The sequence below is a fragment of the Pseudophryne corroboree genome, chromosome 11 (genome assembly GCF_028390025.1).
Source record: "Pseudophryne corroboree isolate aPseCor3 chromosome 11, aPseCor3.hap2, whole genome shotgun sequence".
NCBI classification, from domain to species: Eukaryota; Metazoa; Chordata; class Amphibia; order Anura; family Myobatrachidae; genus Pseudophryne; species Pseudophryne corroboree.
The window spans coordinates 98,303,225-98,328,071 of record NC_086454.1 but is presented as its reverse complement, the minus strand read 5'-3'; the positions used below and the strand labels follow the sequence as shown (position 1 = coordinate 98,328,071).

General features: G+C 44.0%; 1 protein-coding gene across 2 annotated transcripts in view; it reads right to left on the bottom strand.

The window, feature by feature from the left end:
• LRP4 (LDL receptor related protein 4) overlaps positions 1-24,847 on the bottom strand; it is a 130,753-nt gene that overhangs the window by 10,859 nt on the left and 95,047 nt on the right. For both annotated transcript variants that reach the window (XM_063944655.1, XM_063944656.1), the window contains exons 16-37: positions 23,555-23,677; positions 22,511-22,719; positions 21,635-21,716; positions 20,555-20,660; positions 20,257-20,458; positions 19,973-20,162; positions 19,645-19,776; positions 19,395-19,535; positions 19,173-19,259; positions 18,899-19,070; positions 18,640-18,802; positions 11,952-12,177; positions 11,448-11,751; positions 8,575-8,793; positions 7,886-8,020; positions 7,663-7,771; positions 7,147-7,291; positions 6,844-6,957; positions 6,245-6,365; positions 6,083-6,147; positions 5,902-5,989; positions 3,725-3,866 (exon numbers count right to left, since the gene is read on the bottom strand). In XM_063944655.1, coding sequence (XP_063800725.1) covers positions 3,725-3,866; positions 5,902-5,989; positions 6,083-6,147; positions 6,245-6,365; positions 6,844-6,957; positions 7,147-7,291; positions 7,663-7,771; positions 7,886-8,020; positions 8,575-8,793; positions 11,448-11,751; positions 11,952-12,177; positions 18,640-18,802; positions 18,899-19,070; positions 19,173-19,259; positions 19,395-19,535; positions 19,645-19,776; positions 19,973-20,162; positions 20,257-20,458; positions 20,555-20,660; positions 21,635-21,716; positions 22,511-22,719; positions 23,555-23,677 — 3,275 coding nt within the window. The remainder of the gene's footprint in view (positions 1-3,724; positions 3,867-5,901; positions 5,990-6,082; positions 6,148-6,244; positions 6,366-6,843; positions 6,958-7,146; positions 7,292-7,662; positions 7,772-7,885; positions 8,021-8,574; positions 8,794-11,447; positions 11,752-11,951; positions 12,178-18,639; positions 18,803-18,898; positions 19,071-19,172; positions 19,260-19,394; positions 19,536-19,644; positions 19,777-19,972; positions 20,163-20,256; positions 20,459-20,554; positions 20,661-21,634; positions 21,717-22,510; positions 22,720-23,554; positions 23,678-24,847) is intronic.

The following is a 24,847-nucleotide window of genomic DNA, read 5'->3' as shown; positions in this document are numbered from 1 at the left end:
CACGTAGTCTGAATCGTTTTTTCAAGTCTCTGAGTGCCAGCCGTTTTTCCCTGCTATACACTGACACCAGCTGGCAGGGCACCGGAGCAGCTTCCAGCTTTCAAGTACAGAGTGCCGAACATCACCACTATTTATATATATATATATATATATATATATATATATATATATAATACAGAATCCATCTATTACAGTGTATTCCATAAAAGTCTAATAAAGACATTCATTTAAATAAAATATTTTTATTATACAAAGTTGATTGTAGTGTATTTACTGTGGAGTGGTGCGCAGGGAGCTACCATTGTTCTACCAATATGTAAATTGACAGTTAGGGGCTGATTGGCTGGTGTGTTATCACCTTCCACTTACCACTGCTTTATCACTTCTCCAGGCTTAATACATCTGCCCCACTGTGTATCAACCTCAGATAGAGATAAAGTGCCAGCCAATCAGCTTCTATCTGCCATGTTACAGCCGGTATTTTTGAAAAATGTCATGAGCTGATTGGTGGTTCTTTATCTCCCCCCAAGGATTGATTCATCTCCCCCTTTGTCTATGGATTGTGTTTCTGGATTTATTGCTCGGTAACATGTTCTATGAATGAAAGGATAAAAGAAGTATATGTAGATTAATAAGACCGTATGGGACATGGCAGTTTAATAATATTAACTATAGCACCAGTCTACTATGCAGCACTCTTAAGTTAATGATACATATTGTGTAATAAGCTACTACTGTAAAAAGGTAATTAGAAATGTGTTTGTATTTAGAGAGATATTATAGGTTTCTTTTTCATTTTTACTCCTGCATATAAAGAAGAAGAATCTGGATGCTGGTGCAGCGCTGCGCAATAACGACTACTGGCAGCGATATTATCTCATTGTCATTGTGCATTTTGACCTCTCCAGTTTACAGGACTTAAACCATTGGCATGGCAGCCACATTATCTGAAGTCGAATTGACCTTTCCATTAGGATTACTGGAAGGGGAAGATGCCAATACAACTTTATAGGAGTAAATAACAGATGTGTAAGTGTTTGTACTTAATTACATTCTATATTGAAAATTTAACTTTTTCAGTTGGTTATAAAACCGTTAAAACACTATTCTCTTACACTAAAACATTGTTTACAAATAGGGTAAAGCAACGTTAACATTTTCTACATTCTATACACAAATATACTCCCATTCATTATACAGTACATGGAAATCACAGCTCGACAACTATCACAATCCATACATCTTCCATTACTCCCACGCTGTGACACAATCCTCACCTGTTTACGCTGTATCACAATCATACATCTAGCACTCACACGCTGTAACACAATCCTCGCCCCTTTGCGCTGTATCACAATCATACATCTATCGCTCACACGCTGTAACACAATCCTCACCCCTTTGCCCTGTATCACAATCGTACATCTCCCATTACTCACACACTGTAACACTATCCTCACCCTTTTGCCCTGTATCACAATCGTACATCTCCCATTACTCACACACTGTAACACTATCCTCACCCCTTTGCCCTAGATCACAATCGTACATCTCCCATTACTCACACACTGTAACACTATCCTCACCCCTTTGCTCTGTATCACAATCGTACATCTCCCATTACTCACACACTGTAACACTATCCTCACCCCTTTGCCCTAGATCACAATCGTACATCTCCCATTACTCACACACTGTAACACTATCCTCACCCCTTTGCCCTGGATCACAATCGTACATCTCCCATTACTCACACGCTGTAACACAATCCTCACCCCTTTGCTCTGTATCACAATCGTACATCTCCCATTACTCACACACTGTAACACTATCCTCACCCCTTTGCCCTGTATCACAATCGTACATCTCCCATTACTCACACACTGTAACACTATCCTCACCCCTTTGTCCTGGATCACAATCGTACATCTCCCATTACTCACACACTGTAACACTATCCTCACCTCTTTGCGCTGTATCACAATCGTACATCTCCCATTACTCACACACTGTAACACTATCCTCACCCCTTTGCCCTGGATCACAATCGTACATCTCCCATTACTCACACACTGTAACACTATCCTCACCCCTTTGTCCTGGATCACAATCGTACATCTCCCATTACTCACACACTGTAACACTATCCTCACCCCTTTGCCCTGTATCACAATCGTACATCTCCCATTACTCACACACTGTAACACTATCCTCACCCCTTTGTCCTGGATCACAATCGTACATCTCCCATTACTCACACACTGTAACACTATCCTCACCCCTTTGCCCTGTATCACAATCGTACATCTCCCATTACTCTCACACTGTAACACTATCCTCACCCCTTTGCCCTGTATCACAATCGTACATCTCCCATTACTCACACACTAACACTATCCTCACCCCTTTGCCCTGGATCACAATCGTACATCTCCCATTACTCACACACTGTAACACTATCCTCACCCCTTTGCCCTGTATCACAATCGTACATCTCCCATTACTCACACACTGTAACACTATCCTCACCCCTTTGCGCTGGATCACAATCGTACATCTCCCATTACTCACACACTGTAACACTATCCTCACCCCTTTGCCCTGGATCACAATCGTACATCTCCCATTACTCACACACTGTAACACTATCCTCACCCCTTTGCGCTGGATCACAATCGTACATCTCCCATTACTCACACACTGTAACACTATCCTCACCCCTTTGCCCTGTATCACAATCGTACATCTCCCATTACTCACACACTGTAACACTATCCTCACCCCTTTGCGCTGGATCACAATCGTACATCTCCCATTACTCACACACTGTAACACTATCCTCACCCCTTTGCTCTGTATCACAATCATACATCTCCCATTACTCACACACTGTAACACAATCCTCACCCCTTTGCCCTGGATCACAATCGTACATCTCCCATTACTCACACACTGTAACACTATCCTCACCCCTTTGCCCTGTATCACAATCGTACATCTCCCATTACTCACACACTGTAACACTATCCTCACCCCTTTGCCCTGTATCACAATCGTACATCTCCCATTACTCACACACTGTAACACTATCCTCACCTCTTTGCGCTGTATCACAATCGTACATCTCCCAGTACTCACACACTGTAACACTATCCTCACCTCTTTGCGCTGTATCACAATCGTACATCTCCCATTACTCTCACACTGTAACACTATCCTCACCCCTTTGCCCTGGATCACAATCGTACATCTCCCATTACTCACACACTGTAACACAATCCTCACCCCTTTGCCCTGGATCACAATCGTACATCTCCCATTACTCACACACTGTAACACTATCCTCACCCCTTTGCCCTGTATCACAATCGTACATCTCCCATTACTCACACACTGTAACACTATCCTCACCCCTTTGCCCTGTATCACAATCGTACATCTCCCATTACTCACACACTGTAACACTATCCTCACCTCTTTGCGCTGTATCACAATCGTACATCTCCCAGTACTCACACACTGTAACACTATCCTCACCTCTTTGCGCTGTATCACAATCGTACATCTCCCATTACTCTCACACTGTAACACTATCCTCACCCCTTTGCCCTGGATCACAATCGTACATCTCCCATTACTCACATACTAACACAATCCTCACCTCTTTGCGCTGTATCACAATCGTACATCTCCCATTACTCACACACTGTAACACAATCCTCACCTCTTTGCGCTGCCGCTGCAGGTGACACACTGAGGGCCTGTGTATTGTGTCTATTTTCACCTCCTGAGTCGATGTGCGATAGGAGGGGTTGCTGTACGTGAGGGTCCCCAGGGCTGGCTCGGATAGTTTTGCACGACGATGCCTGAGGAAACACACGTTAGATGTAAGAGCCCTCACACTCACTTAGGTGTAGGAAGGTCAATTGTGGGTGACCTGTACCTTCACTACGGGTGTGGTATAACAGATAGACAGTGTTTAATTAGACAGTCAATAGACAGACACCACATGTTAGACAGTCAAAAGGTCGACATGAAATAAGTAGACAGTACAAGAGGTCAACAGAGTCAAAAGGTCGACATAAAAATGGCTGACATAAAAAAAGGTAGACAAGATTTTTATTTGCATTTTTGGGGTTTGTGTGGATAGTTTTGTCATCTGGGACCCCCAATTGTAAAAAGGCATCCCCTCACGGGCCTCGCCACAAGGTTTATAACCGACTCTATGGATAGAGAAGGTATGAATAAGTCCAAATACATGTAAAATTGAAAAAAACAACAACCTGTGTCTACCTTATTTGTCGACCATTTTCATGTTGACCTTTTGACCCATCTACCTTTTGACCCTGTTGACATTTTGTACTGTCGACCTTTTGACCCTGTCGATCTAATGTCTGTCTAACATATGGGGCCAAATGTAACAGAATGAGAGTTTCAAAATTGAGAGATTTGGTATGGTTTTGCCGTTTTTTTTAAAGTGTCTCAATCATTTCCACAGCAAAATCAACCTGGTTTTGCAGTGTAAAAGATCGCCACTTTACAAAAAAAACCTGACAAACCTTACCAAATCTCTCACTGTCTGAAACTCTCACTCTATCACATTTGGCACATGGTGTCCATCTGTTGACTGTCTAACTAGATACTGTCTAACTATCATCCGTATACCCTTCACTACTCGCACCCCGCAGGAGTGCAGGAAATTTAACGAAGGTTATCTACAGTATCATAATATTCTATAATAGACCATAATGTGCGCAACCCAACATCACGGTGATGACCAGTGACACTTCGCGCAGAACTGAGACCCCTCTGCAAGGCTCCAGAGGATGAGGGGAACAGCACACACCACGTACGTAAACTCTAGGGTCAGCTCAGCATTGTGATCTAGAAACAAAAAATGTTTCTGTAACATTTGTGCTGGGAAAGTTATAACGTTTGGAGGGCTCGTCTTTGGTGGCAGAGATATGAACAAGAGCAAGGGCTGGAGTTAGAAACATAGAATTTGACTGCAGATAAGAGCCACTTGGCCCATCTAGTCTGTCCATTTTTTTATTCTTTAGGCAATCTCAAAACTCTTTTGAACCTTAGTTCTTTGTAAGGATATTCATATGACTATTCTACGCATGATTAAATTGCTCTACCATCTCTGACGGGAGGCTATTCCACTTGTCCACTACCCTTTCTGTGAAGTAATTTTTCCTTACATTTCCCCTGAACCTACCTCCCTCCCTCCCTCTTCAGTGTACAGTATGTCCATATGTTCTAACACTTCTCTTCCTTTGAGGAATGTCTCCCTGCTGGACTTTGTTAAAACCTTTGGCATATTTGAAAGTTTCCATCATGTTCCCCCCCTTTCCCTTCTCTGTTACAAACTATTGCAGACAAACAATGGCAGTTGCTCGGTCATTCCTGGAGATAATTATATATCAGGTGCTAGAAAGGGGGAGGGATCACAGATAAACAACAGACAGAGAAGGGAGGGGATGCAAATCCCCACCCAGCACACTAAAATTTACCTGTAACCATACCTGAACCTATCTGGTAATAGAAATTCAGAGAATTAGTCACACGTTTGCAAACGCATGTTTAGCCACTTTACAGCTTCTCTGATATCAGCAGTCCTAACACTACATAATAGCAGTGCCCACTTAGGGCCATGTAATTTGTCACAGTAGGCCTCATGATAAAGGCTATTACTAAAACACATCCAGACAGAGAGAATAACTTACCCGGGAGCCACCCCCAGGATCTCCCATTGGCACTACAAGGAATAGCATGCCTTCCAAATACTGCCCCCATTCAATGCCTCTCACACAAATGCAGACAAACAATGGCAGTTGCTCGGTCATTCCTGGATGTGTTTTAGTATATACATGTACATACATATACACATGTACCCACCTGTAGATCAGCAGAGCGCAGATCAGGAAGAGCAGGCATAGCAGAGACAGAGACCCAGCAATTATGTGAGGAACACGCAGTCTGTCCCCTGAACACACAAAGATGAAATATTGTTATAGAATACTGTACGGTATTCAGCCTGTTGGTGACACACATATGTAATCTAGGTTCCCCCACTCACCTGCACTGGCTGGCACTGCTCCTACGGGGGTACAGAGACCCCTTGATGCCTCCTCGTCTGAGCAGCTACAAAAGATAATGCGGAGAAGTGAGAATTTACCCAGACACACAGGGGTTTCCCTATCTCATCAGCAAATACCAGTCTGTGCTAGCATTCTCTTACCTCCCTGCTGTCACCCCCGGTGTGCGGTTACCTCGCTCGCTCTGAGTATTAGGACTGTAGGGACCGGAATTTCTCTCACTATTGTTTGTTGGCTGCGGAGCTGAAGGTAAAAATCCAGGAACTAAAAAAGGAGAAGAAAAAAAAGGAACACTTAAAAAAGAAAACTTAAAATAAAAAAAGAAAAGAAAAAGAAAGAAACCCGATGTGCAACCCTTATGCTACTGCCAAGGCCTTGCTTTGTATGCATCCTAGGTATGGACCTAGGGGTAAGACAGTCCGATGTAGGCTGCCCGCTTGTTACGCAGTGTTGTATATTTTTTCCTTCAAGTGTTTGTAAATGTCATTTTAATTCCTGGTGGAAGATATTCATCTGATTCATACATATGCTTATGCATATGGGTGGAAGTTTGAAGAAAATTACCTAATAAATTACCGGAAAAAAAACCTTAAATCCAGCCAGGCTGCTGTGTCATTAAAGCACACCCTGTGAGGTCACTGCCAACATCCACAACCAAGAGAGCAGGGTCCAATTTGGGACACAGATTTAATGAACAAATAAAGGAATCCAGTGTCGTCGTGATATAATGTTGTATACTCACTGGTTGAGCAGGACTCAGACTCCAGGTCATCCGGACAGGCACACACAAAGTCATAACTTCGAGCGAAGCAGAGATGGGAACAGCCTCCGTTATTAACCGCACAGGGATTACTACCTATATGATGTAGAGAGTGAGATGAGGCTTTAAAGGCAGATATGTTCTAGAACAGCAGGAGAGTGATCAGAATGAAGCTAGGTCACAAGGACGTGTTAGAAGACGGACAATAGAGAGAGAACATTTCCAACAGGTACTGTATATAGGTGTAACAGATGGAAGAGAAACGTCTACTGGGCCGTTCTGTACCTGTCTGTCTCAGAGGAGAAACCACAATGATGTCCATCAATCCTTCCATGTTGCCCAGAATGGTTTCTTGGCTCCTCCCAGAGTATTTGTCCACCCTCTGGATAGATTTTGTCTGCCAATCAGTCCAGTAGATCCAGCGACCCTCCTGTTAATGACAGGCCAATCAAATAGCATTCCATAGCGGACTGAAAAGATACTTTTAATGTCCTTTGCTGCATATAAAAGGGAAGAGATACAATATATACATGCCATCTTTCTAAAAGCGGAGCTTCCCAAACTCTGTCGTTACAGTCCAGATTTTAAGGATACCCATGCTTGAGTCCAGTTGGCTAAATCAAATTGACTGAGGTACTAATTAAGTCACCCGTGGTCAAGCATGGATAGCCTTAAAACCTTTACTGTAACGGCGGAGTTTGGGAAAGCTGCTATAAAGGTTCCATGATCTTTTCACTCTTATTAGATTAGGATCACAGAATCTCTGTGTAATGGATGGGTACAATCACCCTGAATTCTCACCTGTGTTAGGGCAAAAGGGTGGGAGACCTGACTGACGAGCACCTGGCGGGTCTTGCCATTCAGATCTGCATTCTCTATGCGATCCAAGTGGGCATCTACCCAGTAAATCCTGTAAGGAGAACACTGCTATAAAGATGTACAAGTCCAATGTATATATCTGCTTTACAAAGAGAGATCATCCTCCAGACTAGATACAGATTTCTTGTAATGTGCGAGTACTGACCTACGAGTGTCATAGTCCAGGGTCAGCCCATTGGGCCATCCAAGGTCAGTATTAACAATGACCTTTCGGTCAGAGCCATCCAGGTGAGCCCTCTCAATTTTGGCAACATGACCCCAATCCGTCCAGAAAAGGTAACTGCAAGAGCAAGAAACAAACATTAGAATGTCCTGTCTGGTTATAGATTTTAACCAATTTAACCCCAAAATGACTTAAGGTACACTAAATTGTTGGGTGAAATGTTTATCCTTTATCTTCTATGTATAAATCACAAATAGTTACCTTCACCATGCCTTTTAAACACTACAATTGTCACACTGGACAAGTGCGACAGGCAAGGATAATGGTGGGGGACCCAAGACAGGGGGTAGGGAGGGTCCTGCTGGTTTGAGCTGACAAACTGAAATTTAGCAGAAACGTTTTTTGCTGTAACGTTTCTCAGTCAAGGATAGCATCTTTCTTTGTAAATATGACTAAAAGTTCATTATTTTTTTATATTTTTTTTCTTTTCTTAGCTGAACAAAGTAAGTAAATAAAGGAAGGAAATAATCAAAGACTGCAAACAGAGACCTTTCCACTGCAATCTCAACAGCTGGGTGGTATATTCTAATTATCCTTGTAGGACTGAAGCCGGTCAGAGGGAACAAAAGAAGAAATTGAAGTTGCACTTTGTGAACTCCTGAAATTCTCACCCTTTTCTAGGGAACACAGCAATTGCTCGGGGCTCATCAAGGCTGTTATTAATCAGAACCTTCCGGTACCTCCCATCCAACCGTGACACCTCAATAGTGTTAGCACCCGTGTCCGTCCAGTATAGATTTCTGGCTACCCAGTCCACAGACAGGCCATCCGTAGTCTTCAGCCCCTCACCGATGATAGTCTCCATCATGGTGCCATCAAGATCCACTCTCCTAATGGACAAACAGGTACTCAGCATACAGACACCAGATCACAATATTACACATTTGATAGTATGTTGACCCAGCTGCCCACCACATTGACCACCAGTTTCAGGGATTTGGCATTCGATTTCCATTCACTTTTGATAGAAGAGATTTACTAAAAGCTAAATCGAATGTCAAATCGATTCGAAAACCCAATTCAAATCAAATCCCACTCAGATTCGAATTTATGAAAAACATAGATGTTTTCCCATAGTTGAATATAGGATCCCCCAATTTACTAAAATTCAATTTGAAATCGAATTTAAAATTCCCGAATTAATTAAATCATGTAAGGCATTCAATTTGTGCTTCTAAACACCATTCTATTGGTAGGATATAGATTGTGATGACTTTTAAAGTACCCAAAAGCATGCGGAGCAGTGTGGCTGTAGGAATAATGGCTGTCCAAGGTTATGGTATGTTGTGCACCTAACTGCACTATGCAAATCACCACCTAACTGATAGAACCCAGGAGCATTAATCAGAGCAATATCAGCAGTTCACGAGTTGAATACTGCACGTTTATACAAATAGGCATCATACCTAGTCAATGAATGTGCAATAGATGGCAGCACAGCACAATCTCTGACACTTTTGTCAGGTGATATAATTAAACTTAAATTCATAAGTGTTGTAACATCTTCAGCAAATCATCCTTGTCTGCAAAATTTGACGCGAGGAAAATACCAGAGGGATGGTTGTTGGCCAAGCTACCTATGGGGGTAATTCCAAGTTGATTGTAGCAGGAATTTTGTTAGCAATTGGGCAAAACCATGTGCACTGCAGGGGAGGCAGATATAAGATGTGCAGAAAGAGTTAGATTTGGGCGGGTTATTTTATTTCTGTGCAGAGTAAATACTGGCTGCTTTATTTTTACACTGCAATTTAGATTGCAGATTGAACACACCACACCCAAATCTAACTCTCTCTGCACATGTTATATCTGCCTCCCCTGCAGTGCACATGGTTTTGCCCAACTACTAAAAAAAAATCCTGCTGCGATCAACTCAGAATTACCCCCTATATGTGTTAATGAAGCAGCTAATAGTACTTGTTTCTATATTGTTCTAATCCACATCCTCCCCCAAACAGGTGATTTAGGTTATGGCTGTTGCTCCTGGCTTCTGACTGAGCATAAGTATAAAAAGACACATATAGCCACCCAATCCATGTCAGAATGCACCTTTGGTCTATTAAAAAAAAGGTTGATAATTTGGGAGGCATATTATTATATCATTTGGCAAAAGTGTCCAACATTGGGGGTAATTCCAAGTTGATCGCAGCAGGAATTTTGTTAGCAGTTGGGCAAAACCATGTGCACTGCAGGGGAGGCAGATATAACATGTGCAGAAAGAGTTAGATTTGGGTGGGTTATTTTGTTTCTGTGCAGGGTAAATACTGGCTGCTTTATTTTTACACTGCAAATTAGATTGCAGATTGAACACACCACACCCAAGTCTAACTCTCTCTCTGCACATGTTAAATCTGCCTCCCCTGCAGTGCACATGGTTTTGCCCAACTGCTAACAAAATTCCTGCTGCGATCAATTTGGAATTACCCCCATTGTGTTCTGTTGCTGTCTATTGCATAATGGCACATTAAATAAACCACTCCCCCAGATTATACAATAGACAGGGAGCAAGCAGAGATTTTGTTACCAACAACTGGCTATGTGAGCAAAGAAAGTGGAAGGCAGATTAGGGCTAAATTTACTGCCAACTATTTCAGCTGTATTTATTTTTATTATTAAAAAACAAAAACCACAACATTTTAATCATCAGTTAGGTTTTCATGTCTAAAACAGTGTAAAGAGAGAGCTTCCCCTTTAATCAGTGTGCATGTGATACATTTGGACCAACAGGAATTTTAATGGGGATTTGAGGTTCGATTTTGGAAGGGATTTCATAATTTCAACACAAAATCTCTTCTAAAAAATAGATATAACCCAATTTGATTTGAAAATCAAATGCAAAAAAATCGATTTTTAGGAAATGAGGTATTTTTAAAAAGTATTTTTCAGTTTCAATAGAATCGATTTCAGTAGATTTTTTGGATTCATAAAAATGAATGCCAAATCGAACTTTAGTAAATATACCCCAGGCAGCAATATATTTCTATTCTTACAGGACAAACTCAAACACTGGAGCTTTCAGACATAACCATGAAGATTTAGAGATCTAATTAAATAATGTGTATGGTTTGTGACATTTCATTGCAGCCTTGTTATTAAGTATGCATTACCTCTCTACTTCATAACAGAGTTGAAGCTCCTACCACAAACAGGGCTTGATGGAAAGTTAGGAGCAAGTAAAATAAAATAATAAAATAAAAAAGGAGAAGAAACCATGTTACAATGAAAGGGATGCAAATGCAATTTTTTTCTGCATGCAGGAGGAATACAGACTGCTTTTGCATAGACCTAAACTACTATCTGCAGATGGAGGAGCTAGAAGGCTGAGGAAGGGTCAGATTTCCTCAGCACCTTGTACCCTAGGGGTGGAATATAACCCCTTGCCTCCCCCTACTGCAGAATAGTGGGTTCACACTATTACTGTATTTTACAAGGACACTGAATTCAATATCAGGGAGGGAAGTGGTGTAAAGTCCCACTTGGTCAGCACCTGATCACATCCAGGAAAACGTCTGTGTAGTAGATTTTCCCTTCCACACTATCAAAATCCAGAGAGATGACATTGTTCAGTTGCTTGATGGGCATATAGACGTCAGTATAGTCATCAGTGTCCAGAGAGATCCTACGGATGGAATCGCGGCTGGAGAACAGCAGGTAAGTGTCAGGAGATGGGTCACAAGTGCGACCATCCTCTTTCAGTAGGATGCCAGTGGGGCAGGCACAGGAGTAGCTGGTAGGGTTTGGTAGACAGAGGTGAGAGCAGCCCCCGTTTCTGTCCCCGCACTTGTTGTACCCTAGGAGAAATCAGAGGAAGATCATTGGCAATCACATTCAGGCAGAAATCAGACAGAGTTAGGGGGCAGCTGCTCACAGGGAGAAGTGAAAACTAGAACTGCAAACTTACAAAACACATTAAAGAAGAAGAAAGAAAAAGACTGACAAGATAAAGCAAGATACAGAGTTTGAGATCCAGCAGGTGGTAAGAAGAACTAACCCAGAGCACGAGTCCGGTCCACCGCCTGAATGTCCATTAGACCGGGCAGGTTGTCCCTTACGACAATGACATTTGCCCCTGTGTCTTTATCTGCCCTTTGGATTTTGCGCGTCTGCCAGTCTGTCCAGTATATATGTGCACCGAGAAGGCTTAGACCATAGGGATGCTGGACTGGAGAGACCAGGATCCGTCTGTTCCTTCCCATCAGGTCAGAGGCCTCTATCCTCTATAGAGAGGGTCAAAAGACAAGGAGACTGGATATCAGAGTTACAAAGATTAAACACCTACCCTGTTTTTACTGTTTTGCGAGGGGAAGGGGGGTTCCTAGACACCCCTCCCCCCAACATTCCACCGTTCCAAAAACAGATTATAATCCAGGTTTTCACACTGGCCACTTGGCAGTCCTATGTTGTTTGTAATGGTCAAAAGAAATAAACAGGGATTTTTGTTTACTTACCGTAAAATCTCTCTCTGATTCCATCTGGGGGACGCTGCACTGTTACTTGTGGTTAGAGATGTGTGGTAGTGGAGTTTGGCACAGAACCTATATAAAATGAACTCCTTCCCCCGCTAACCCCTCCCATCTCCTTCCTGTCTAGCCAGTACCTCAGATAACGTTTAGCCAAGCCAGAGGGGATAGAACAGAATATAACCACTAAACTTAGACAAATATACAGAAGGGATCGCAGCATCCCCCAGATGGAATCAGAGAAAGAGATTTTACGGTAAGTAAACAAAAATCCCTATTTCTCTTTAATCCATCTGGATCCCGCTGCTCCGTTACTTGTGGGATTTCCCAAAGCAAGCTAATGAGAGGAGGGAGACGTAGACGACAGAGCAGTCTGTAAGATTTGACGCCCCCCAACAGAGGCAGTCTCTGAACCCAACGTATGAAAACGATAGAAATTTGTGAAAGTATGCACAGACAACCAGGTCGCCGCTCTACACAGCTGCTCGACAGAAACACTCCCACGAACAGCCCAAGAGGCTCCAACAGCTCTAGTTGAATGAGCTCGTATTGGGTCAGGCACAGCAACGTTAGAAGAAACGTATGCCTGTCCAATGGCCGAAGTTACCCAACGATCCACCGAATTCTTAGAAGCCCACCAAACCTTGTTTGGGTGCGTCAATTAGCACCACCAACGTATCAGTATGACGAATAGATTCCGTACGAGACAAGTAAATGCGTAAGGCCCGAACCACATCCAATAAGGACAAATGGCTTTCCCCTTCCCCGAAGGAAGCTGGAGCAAACGCCGGGAGGACAATATCCTGATTAAGGTGGAAAGCCGATACGACCTTCGGAAGGAAAGAAGGTTTTGTACGCAAATCGAAGCGGTCATCATGAAAGACCAACAAAGGCGGTCTGCAAGACAGAGCTGCCAACTCCGAAACCCGTCTGGCTGAGGCAATGGCCAAAAGGAAAACCACTTTGGAGTGTGAGATATCGTAGTTCCACCGATCCCAAAGGTTCAAACAGAGATTTTTGAAGGGCCATAAGGACTAAATTTAAGTCCCAGGGAGGAACCAGGGGAATAAAGGGTGGTTGAATTCGAATAACCCCCTGTAGACAAGTCTGTACCTCTGGAATGAGAGCCAACCTGACCTTTTAGTGAGGAAGACGCAAGCCTTTAGTTAGGCCATGGTGAAGAAATGACAATAGTCGAGGCACCCGAAATAGGTCCGGTGTCAATCCGCGTTTTTCACACCAAGCAATGTAAATGCGCCACACTCTGTGGTAAATTCCAGAAGTTACCGGCTTCCTGGCTTGAATCATTGTCTGTACGACTGGCCGAGATAATCCATTAGCTCTTAAAATGCTGTATTCAAGAACCATGCCATCAAAGCCAGCCGACTTAAATCTGGGTATTGACATGGTCCTTGAAGGAGAAGGTCTGGTCGTAGAGGGAGACAATGGGGGTCATTCCGAGTTGTTCGCTCATTTTTTTTTCGCAACGGAGCGATAAGTCGCTAATGCGCATGCGCAATGTCCGCAGTGCGACTGCGCCAAGTATATTTGTTATGCAGATAGGTATTTTACTCACGGCATTACAAGGTTTTTTCTTCGTTCTGGTGATCGTAATGTGATTGACAGGAAGTGGGTGTTTCTGGGCGGAAACAGGCCGTTTTATGGGAGTGTTTGAAAAAACGCTACCGTTTCTGGGAAAAACGCGGGAGTGGCTTGAGAAAGGAGGAGTGTCTGGGCGAACGCTGGGTGTGTTTGTGACGTCAAACCAGGAACGACAAGCACTGAACTGATCGCACTGGAAGAGTAAGTCTCAAGCTACTCAGAAACTGCACAGAGAAGTCTTTTCGCAATATTGCGAATCTTTCGTTCGCAATTTTGATAAGCTAAGATTCACTCCCAGTAGGAGGCGGCTTAGCGTGTGCAAAGCTGCTAAAAGCAGCTTGCGAGCGAACAACTCGGAATGAGGGCCAATAAGGCTCCCCGACGACCATGCTGCGCAGAAGCGTGTACCACTGCCGCCGCGCCCAATCCGGAGCCATCAGAATGATCGGCAGACCTTCCCGCTTGATGCGTTGAAGTAACCGTAGAATCAACGGGATTGGTGGAAACACATATCCCAGCTGAAACAGCCATGGGGCTGTCAAGACATCGACCAGAGTCGCTTGAGGATCCTGAGTGTGCAACCCGTAAAGACGAAGCTTTCTGTTGATGCAAGATGCCATGAGATCTATGTTGTGTGTTCCCCACCGGGAGACTAGAGATAGAAACACCTCCTGGTGAAGCTCCCACTCCCCCGGGTGACGGCTTAAGAAATCTGCTTCCCAGTTGTCGACTCCCGGAATGTGAATTGCGGAAATTGACGGAACCCACTTTTCCGCCCATCTGAGAATTTGAGCTACCTCGTTCATGGCGCTCCAACTTCGAGTCTCTCCTTGTCTGTTTATGTAAGCCACTGCCATTGCGTTATCTGACTGAATACGAACTGGATGACCCTGGACCATGGATTGTATATGAATGAGTGCATACCGTATTGCTTGCAGTTCCAAAATGTTGATCTGCAACAATGACTCCTGACTGCCCCAGAGTCCCTGAAAGTGATGAGTTTGAAACACCGCAACCCAACCCATGAGGCTGGCGTCCGTGGTGACCATCTTCCAAGACCAAATTGCGAATGGGGCCCCCTTGGTTAGACTGTGAAGCCACCACTGGAGCGATTGACGAGTCTGTACTGACAATCGAAACAACTGTAAGTTGATGTGTGGTCCCATTCGGAACAAACAACAAAAAAATCTGAGCTTGAAGGGGCCGGGCATGAAATCTTGCGTAAGGGATTGCCTCGAATGTCGCAACCATCTTGCCTAACACCTGCATGCTCCTGAGAACTGAAACCTTCGGTGATTGTAACAGTGTACGAATTCTGGACTGTAAATCCTGTCTCTTGTCCTGAGGAAGAAGCACTCTCTGATTCTTGGTGTCGAATAAGAGTCCCAGAAATATCATCCTTTGGGAAGGAAGTAGTGTTGATTTTTGGAAATTTATTATTCACCTGAATGACTGCAGGGTGCTTATCGTGAGTTGCAAGTGTTGGTGAAGAACCGACTCCAATGGAGCCTTGATTAGGAGATCGTCCAAGTAAGGAGTAATGTTGACTCCCTGACACCTTAGACCCGCCACTGTATGCCTCATGATCTTTGTAAACACCCGAGGTGCTGTGGAGAGTCCGAAGGGAGGAGCCTGAAACTGAAAATGCCAAGGGCCGACAGCAAACCTTAAAAGACGTTGGTGACTTTCCCAAAATGGGAACATGTAGGTATGCATCCTTTATGTCTATGGAAGCCAAATATTCCTCAGGCTCCATGGCCGAGATGATTGACCGGATGGACTCCATTTTGAATTTCTGGACAGAGAGAAATGGATTTAGGAATTTGAGATTTAAAATGGGACGAAACGAACCGTCCAGTTTCTCTACGAGAAAAAGACTGGAGTAAACTCCCTGACCTTTTTGTTGGTTGGGAACTGAAAGAATTACACCATTGTGCAAAAGGGTTGCCGTTGCATGAAGAATGGCTCGCCGCCTGGAGGGATCGCTCGGGAGAGGGGTGACAAAAAAACGATCTGGGACTAGTTCTTCGAGATCCAAGATATATCCCCTGGATATGACTCCCGTCACCCACCGATCGGGTTTTGACAGGAGCCACATGTCCTTGAAATGTAGTAACCGAGCCCCGACCACTAGAGATCCCCCCCCACGACCCTGAGGCGTCATGCAGTAGGCTTGTCGGCAGGTTTAACGTCCGATCTACGAGTTGCCTGTGTTCCTCTGCCTCTGAATGTTCCCCTACGTGGAAATCTGGAAAAAGCCCAAAAGGACTGAAAACCTCCTCTGCCCTGAGTACGAAAAGACCGAAACGTTGTGGATTACAGTTTTTGAGGGGCAACCGGAAGAAAGGGACTCTTACCACCAGTAGTATCCGAACTAATCTTTTTTAGTTTCGATCCGAAAAGAAATTCCCCCTCAAAGGGCACAGCTGTTAGGGTCTGTTTTGAATCAGAGTCAGCAATCCAGACCCGAAGACAAAGAGAACGTCTTGCCATTACGGCCATGGCAGACACACGCAACTGTAACGCCGCAGAGCCTAATAAAGCTTCACCAACATATGACAGAGCCTCCGATACCACTTGTGCTAGCCAGTCATCTACGGCTTTAAGGACCCAAGCCCCAGCAAGAAGTGGATGCAAGGAAACCCCTGAGAGAGTAAACATAGATTTAAGGATTGCCTCTATTTTCCTGTCCGTAGCGTCCTTAAAATTCACTGACTGTACGGAGGGAATAACTGTAGCTTTCGCTAAGTGTGTAATGGGAGCATCAACCTTTGAAGCAGTCTCCCAAAATCTTGTATCCTCCTCCGAGAAGGGATACAGAAATCTCAACTTTTTGGGGGCTTGAAAACAAGAGTCCGGTTTAAGCCAGGGTTCCTTCAGGATATCTGCAAAGTGTGAATAAGAAGGATAAACACCAATCTGTCTTTTCAAAAAGGCAGATGAAGTCTCCGCCACCTCCGTTTTCCTGGAGGTTAAGAGTCTGTCGAATGGCCTCTATCAGCAGTCTTACACCAGAGCTTGTATATATTTCGTCCTTCTCCCAAGTCGAAGTATCCTCCCATTCTGGGTCTACTTCACCTTCCTCCAAGGAAGGGGTTATAGGATCTAACTCATCCCCCGGCAAGGTTATGGCCGGTAACGGATGTATCCGTTTTGTAGCAGTCGAACCGCCTGAAAAGTTAACAAATTTATTCAATGACTGAGTTAAGTCAGAAAAACTTTTGCCCATATTTTTCGCCTACAGCGGTTCTTCAGGAGCCTGAGTGGGTGTTGCACCTAATTGGAATTGACGCAAGTCTGAAATGGCATTGACCATGTGCTTAGCCCATGGTGGCATAGCCTGTTCTACAGAACCTCCCTGCTGATCCGCTACTGGTGACCCAGAGCATGCTGCACAGACAGTACCCACATCTGTGCTACCTTTTGAAAGCTTTGAACCACATTGTGCACATGCAAAATAGACAACCGAAGCGGTCTTTCCTTTAGTAGATTTGTCTTGCTTACTGGCCATATTCCTATTACAAAAAAATGAATTAAGAATTTCTAAAAGGGGTCCCAAAACTAAATTGCCTTTAGAATCCCCAGAAACAGCTTTCTAACAGTGAAGCCCCTTGTACTTACAATGAGTGCAACACTAAATCATAGGCCTCAATATATAACAATACAGGTTATAATATACTTACTGTTGTGTTGATCCAGCTTCAGGATGAGGTTCGCTGTGTAGATAAAATTAGCGTGTGTGCGTGCCTGTGTGCAGTATGCGCTGCGTAGCGTCCCCCGCCGAAGAAGATGGCGTCTGGAGCTGAAAATCCTCCACAGAGGCTGGGCGGAAGTGCGCGTGGGCTCACCAAGGCGGGAAGTGTCCTCTTCCCGTTCGCGTCACCACCGCGCCTAGTCCCCCCCGTCACTGGACCCCGCTAGCTAACCGCGGCGGCAATTGCCGAGTGCCCGGCGCCAGCAGGTATCAGAAGTAATCAACCCCTCAATAAAAGAGCTCTACGGAGAACAAGGGCAAGAGAGGGAGTGAGCGGTGCTCTGAGGGACACGAGCGGAGCGCGCACAGCAAAACCCCACACACACACAAAACACAGTAACAAACCTCTAGAACAGTCCAATACTGTCAAAGACAGATTGTGACTGTTCTGTACCTTAATAGTGCCTCTTCATCCACAAGAAAACAGAGAGCCCCAGTGTGAAGAATGGTGACCCATCTGGAGGCAGCCGAGAGTGGGAAATGACTAACTAACCCCACTCTAATAGCACCTGTCACCTGTGTACAGGGACTAGGTACTCCAGAAGAATAAAACAATAAAAAAAACTAACTAAAAATCCTAGGTAAAAAAAACCCTGCGTCTGTCCTCCACAGGCACAAAACAAAAACTGAGGTACTGGCTAGACAGGAAGGAGATGGGAGGGTTTAGAGGGGGGAGGAGTTTTTTATAGGTTCTGTGCCAAACTCCACTACCACACATCTCTAACCCACAATAACGGCGCAGCGTCCCCCAGATGGATGAAAGAGAAATAAAAACCCAAGAAATAAACACTTCACTTATGAGGAAGGTTTCTTCAATTAAATACCCTACACTGGATTTAACCTTCATTGGGAGTGTACTGTACCTCTGTATGTGCATCAGCCCAAAGGAGTTCTGAGCCGGCTTTATCCACTGCCAGTCCATTGGGCCAACCCAGGTTCATGCTTATAAGAACCTTACGGTCCGTGCCATCCATTGCTGCCCTCTCCAGTTTTGCATTCTCCCCCCAGTCTGACCAATACATGTATCTAATGAAATAAGGCACAAACAGTAAATATGAGATGTGGGTCCACCACAATATAGATCTCTGAGAGCTAGAAAAAAAAAAATCCTATTTTTCTCACCCCATCTCGTGATACAGGGCAATCGCTCGGGGACTTCCCAGGTTCTGCCAAACTAGCACCTTCCTCATGGAACCATCCAAATTTCCCACCTCGATTCGATTGGTCCCAGTGTCTGTCCAATACACCTTACGGCCAATTGCATCCACTGCAAGACCATCGGTGGTCACCAAGCCTTGGAAAGAGTTTGTATATCATTATCATACAACAATCTTTATGACAACTACAACATATGGTTGCGTGAGTTATCATGGTATTGGGTATTGTGGGTAATTACCGGTGGTGATTATATCTTGATGTTTAGACCCATCCAGCGCCGCTCTACTAATTTTACGAAGCGTGCTGTCCGCCCAGTACACCAAACCTAAGAAAATGAAGAACCATTAATTAGACGGCGTCCATCACTTGTCCTAACTGGCTTCCCACATCATTTCTCCCTAAATCTAGCACATGACACTTCCATCGTTCAAAGATTAGGGCTAAATAAGCTCTTACTCACCTTCCAGAGGATCCACACTAACAGCAATTGTGTTCTTCATGGTCACATTGATGGGGACAACAACATCCGCAAAGTAGGGGATGTCCAAAGAGACAGAGCGGATATCAGTCCTCCGGGCAAAGATGAGGAAACGATCCATTCCTTGTGAAAGGAGAAAGATGAAAGCGGTAAGAACGCAACACATGCTATAGGATAAAGAATAAAGGTATCAGAGGTAGCAGTACACACAACTGATGTATACAAAATTTACCTGAGGAACAGATGTTGCCATCTTCAAGCAGATTAACCCCTGTGGGACAGGCACAGCTGTGGCCTTTTGGGTGGGGCGAGAGGAGACAGATATGACTGCATCCCCCGTTATTCATCGAACATGCCGAGCGAACTGTGTGGAAAGGAGAGAGTACGTTATCATCTAATTCTGACTAGCACAAACCACCCAGCGCAGTTCATGAACATGTTCTGTGACCAGAACAGATTTATTAATTTAAAAAAATATTGTATTTCTAACTTCATTATTTATTAAAGACATCTCTAAACCACTATTGGTCCTAAACAAGCTATGTTCGGTGGCTTTATACCCTGGGGTCGCTGTCGGTGGAACACATGAATGTCCATAAGATTCTCCAAGTTCTCCCGCACTGTTTTGCGGTCAAGTCCAGTCTTGCGAACCGCGCTCTCAATGCTTTTTGACTGCCAGTCTGTCCAGTAAATGCGATCTTCATATAGTGTCAGACCAAAGGGGTGGGGGAGGTCTGTTCCAATCAGCACCTAGTAGACCCCAATAACTAGCAGTTATTACTCCAGTCACTAAAATGGTGTGTAAACGTAAAACTGTGATGCAACAATGACAAAGACATCTCACCATGCGGTCAGCTCCATCAAGTTTAGCGGATTCTATGGTTTTCATGCCGGCATCAGCCCAATAAAGCCTTTCTGACTCGTAATCAATAGCCAGTCCATTTGGCCACGTGAGATTGGAGGAGATAATGACCATACGTCCAGAGGCATCCATCCCAGCTCGTTCAATCTTTGGGTTGGCTCCCCAGTCTGTCCAGTACATGAACCTATGGTGATAGATTGTATTTCACTGCTCACAATGAAAAAAGGAAGAGCAATCTCTGATGCCCCTACAATGGAGAGCGCACAGGAACTTCTCTCACCCTCCTACTGGATCCACCACAATGTCCCTTGGTCTGTCCAGGTTTTCCCAGATCAGGACACTGCGCAGAGATCCATCCGTGTTAGAGACCTCTATCCGGTCTGTCCCTGAAGAAGAGCAGAGACATTAGAGGTCCTACCCAATTAAACATTTAGTGCACTTCAGTTTTTACAATGTTCTGTAGAAACAGAGATCTCTCAAAACACTTTCAAAATTTCTAAAAGAAAATCGCTGTCTGGCATGAATTCATTCATATACAATTTTATGAATGAATTGAATGCGGAAATTATTAGTTCATTTATATACAAATTATTATTGTTTTACTCTTGCAAATAGTAGATTGTAATTTCTTAAGAGCTGAAGCCTTTTCTCCTCCTGTCTTACTGCCCAAATTCATACTAGACTTTGTTCGTTCCATACCCTTGCCTATCACGTGTTGTGTTTGGTTCCTAGTTATTCTTGTATTGAAACTTTTCAAAAGATCTGTATTATGCTTCTTGGTCCTCTAATATTTTTGTACCATGCTCTATTTCCCCGCTGTACAGTACATCGCTGCAGAATCTTGTGGCGCCGCATAAATAAACGGATAATAGTAATGGATTTCTCCTGGCCAGGCCGAAGACATATCTTGCTAATGATTTACAAAACATGAATTTTCTCTGATGAAATGCGGACTTGATTTTTTATTTATTCCTATTTTGCAATTACCATTATTACTTTTAAAAATGTGTGTGCGTGCTTTGCCCCATAGGTGGATAGAAACATTCCTGTAGATGATCTTCCTATGTGGAGTTTGTACATTCTCTCCATTTTTTAGTAGGTTTCTCTGGTAGGGCAGGGACTGATTGAATCCTCTGTGAAGACCTGTGCAATATAAAGGCCCTATATAAATAACTTAATTGTTAGACACTAACTCCTATTTTCCACTTTGAAGATGCATCCTTCAACAAACTGATAACTGTTTTTGGTAAAGCAGAGAACTAAACATGCTACAGGCTACTTAAGACTTTTAGGTCTAGTTTCTAATGACGACCTTTGGCAATGTGAACACATTAGATGCAGGTTCAGCTGCTTAGATTACCTGCATCCGTCCAGTACAGCTTCTGCGTAACCCAGTCTAAAGCCAATCCAGCTGGGCTCTCCAGGCTGGTCTCTACGATGACCTGTTAGGAGAGAAGAGAAGATAATCAGTCAGGAGTGGTCAGCCTTTACTACAGTCCCTCCTACTATCCCACAATACTGGTAGACATATCTAACTACAATCTCTGATTAGGGTGAGAGTTTCCTCATCACTACAACCCCATGTGGTCTGACAAGTCAATGATCTCTATTTAATTCTCTCTATATATTATATATGCTGCAGGAGGAGTCTGAGGACAAAAAAAAAAAAGTCACCCGGCATCTCTGATCCTATTCAAACTCAGCACCAGATCACAACCGCAATCATCGGACATCTGAGTGAGCCTAAGGCTACTCAGAACGACTTCCTCATCTAAGAAGATGCAGACACTGACCCTGACATCTGGGCCAATACATTCCAAATTTTTGAGAACGCAGCCTGACCCCATCCCCAAATAGCTGCTGCAGCTTACAGGGCACTGTGACTGTTATCTTTTGATCTGCGCATTTGACATCGGATGTGTGAATAAACATTGCATTTACATACATCTCTGTGTCTGGTGCAAGTGGGCAGTACTGATGAGGACAAGAAGCAAACCGAGGGCACAGATAGGGAGCGGCTGCACCACAAGCCGCGTATGAATACAGGTAAGTGAGACGCAATGTGGGAGCAACTGCAGACAATTTGCTTTCCACTATGTATCAGCCCCTTTGAAACTATTACTTTACCAATACATTTAGGGAATATCTTTTTCTCTGACCCCTTTTCCTAAATAACTATAGAGAAGCACACATGTGAGAAGAGCGCACACATCTCAGAGGTAACCGCCCCTCTTACCTCCTGGCTGCTGCCATCTGACTTTGCGCGGCTGATAGAGTCTGTGTTGGTGTCGGTCCAATACATGTAGTCATCTGCTGAATCCCAGTCCAGTGCGACGGCACTGCGGACATTGGACAGAGGGATGACAAAATCGGATAGATCATTGGTGTCAAAACTGATCCTCCGGATGTCCGTCCTTCGGGCAAAAAGCAGGAACTTGTCAAGACCTGATCGAAGGTCAAAGGTCATCATCTTAATTTCCTTCAGCTTCAAAATGGCACAAAGAGCAAATGTAGGCGTTTTGGGGGTCTGGTTGGGGTCAGTACTCTATGCACTAATAGGATAATCACACCCAACACTGTTTTGAGTGACATTCCATAACTCATGAACCCTGTTTATTAGTAATGAGTAATGGTATTCCACTCAACCCAGTGGGTCCAATATGTTTGGCTTTACTGCGTTTATTCTGAACACAGAATTCACATACAGATGTGTCCTCAAACAGCTCCTCTCTGTGCGCCAGGTCCCGTGCTACTCTGCTGGCAACGGGGCCATTGTATTGGCTGAAAATGCATCTTAGATGCCACGTAATGTGACCAGGATGCACCAGGAGGCTGTGCTCACTCGCGTCAGGTACCTTGTGCTAAATGGCATATTGAGGCTAGATGTAGGAGAACACACCTGTACATTAAGTGGAGACTAGTGCTGTGGGGGGGGGGGGGATTTTGGGGGTGGGGGGTGGAGGGATCAGATTTATTGGAATGCCAGACCCCATAAGTAATATGATGGATCAATGTTATAGAATTCCACCAATAACATTTTTCATCTTTTTGGTTAGGTACTTGACATCCACTGTCCTCTACAAAAATAAACTACATACAAGAGGCAGTTTATACGCTTTATAATTAGGGATTGAGGATATAAATCCTCGGTAATACATAAGGACTATAACTGAGGGACTTAATAGGAGTACTGTTGTGGGGGGAGGGTCCATATTCTTCATTTGGAATCTAGATTTAAATACAGTATAATATAGGATTTAAAGGATCACCTCCTACTTACTTATGGCACAGGTCTTGAGTCCTGTCTTGCGAAAACCAGTGGGACAAGCGCAACTGAAAGTGTCACCGCTGGGGAGACACAGGTGCGAGCAGCCACCATTATCAAGCCCGCAACGGTTCTTTCCTAGAAGGGGATACAGAAGAACAATGAAAAAAGTGCCCACCGGAGAGATCACAGTGACAGGTACACTTGATATGGAAATATTAGTCTTTAATTATGTCATTTTACGGAACTTCAGATTTTATTATGTTGCAGAAAACAAATATATGCTCTAAAATTATGTATGTATGTATGTATGTATGTATGTATGTATGTATGTATGTATGTATGTATATATATATATATATATATATATATATATATATATATATAAAACACACATATATACATACATACACACACACAGTACTGTCCGGCTAAGAATAACGCCACATCCAACCGGAATGAATTACCTTGCACTTTTATGAAAATTTGTAATTGTATTCGTGTTTGCCATTTTAAATGGAATTGTGAATAAATTTTAATTGATGTTTATAACAGTTTTTATGTCATAAATGATTGAGACATTATACTGTCTAGATAAGGGGTGGGGAACCTTTTTTCTAGCGAGGGCCATTTGGATATTTATAAAATCCTTCGGGGGGCCATACAAAAATTCTCAATTTAAAAAAATTACCCTGCCCCCCAGTAGGTCTGCCCCTTAGAGGTACTGTGTGCGCGCACGCCAATAAAATGGGTATGGCCAGTTAAAATGGGACGTGATATGCCCCCAATAGTGCAGTGCCAGATCCACAATTGCCCCCACAGTGCCAGGTATACAAATGCCCCTCACAGTGCCAAGTATACAAATGCCCCCCACCGTGCCAGGTATACATATGCCCCCCACCGTGCCAGGTATACAAATGCCCCCCACCGTGCCAGGTATACAAATGCCCCCCACCGTGCCAGGTATACAAATGCCCCCCACCGTGCCAGGTATACAAATGCCCCCCACCGTGCCAGGTATACAAATGCCCCCCACCGTGCCAGGTATACAAATGCCCCTCACCGTGCCAGGTATACATATGCCCCTCACCGTGCCAGGTATACATATGCCCCTCACCGTGCCAGGTATACATATGCCCCTCACCGTGCCAGGTATACATATGCCCCTCACCGTGCCAGGTATACATATGCCCCTCACCGTGCCAGGTATACATATGCCCCTCACCGCGCCAGCTATACAGATGCCCCCCACAGCGCCAGCTATACAGATGCCCCCCACAGCGCCAGCTATACAGATGCCCCCCACAG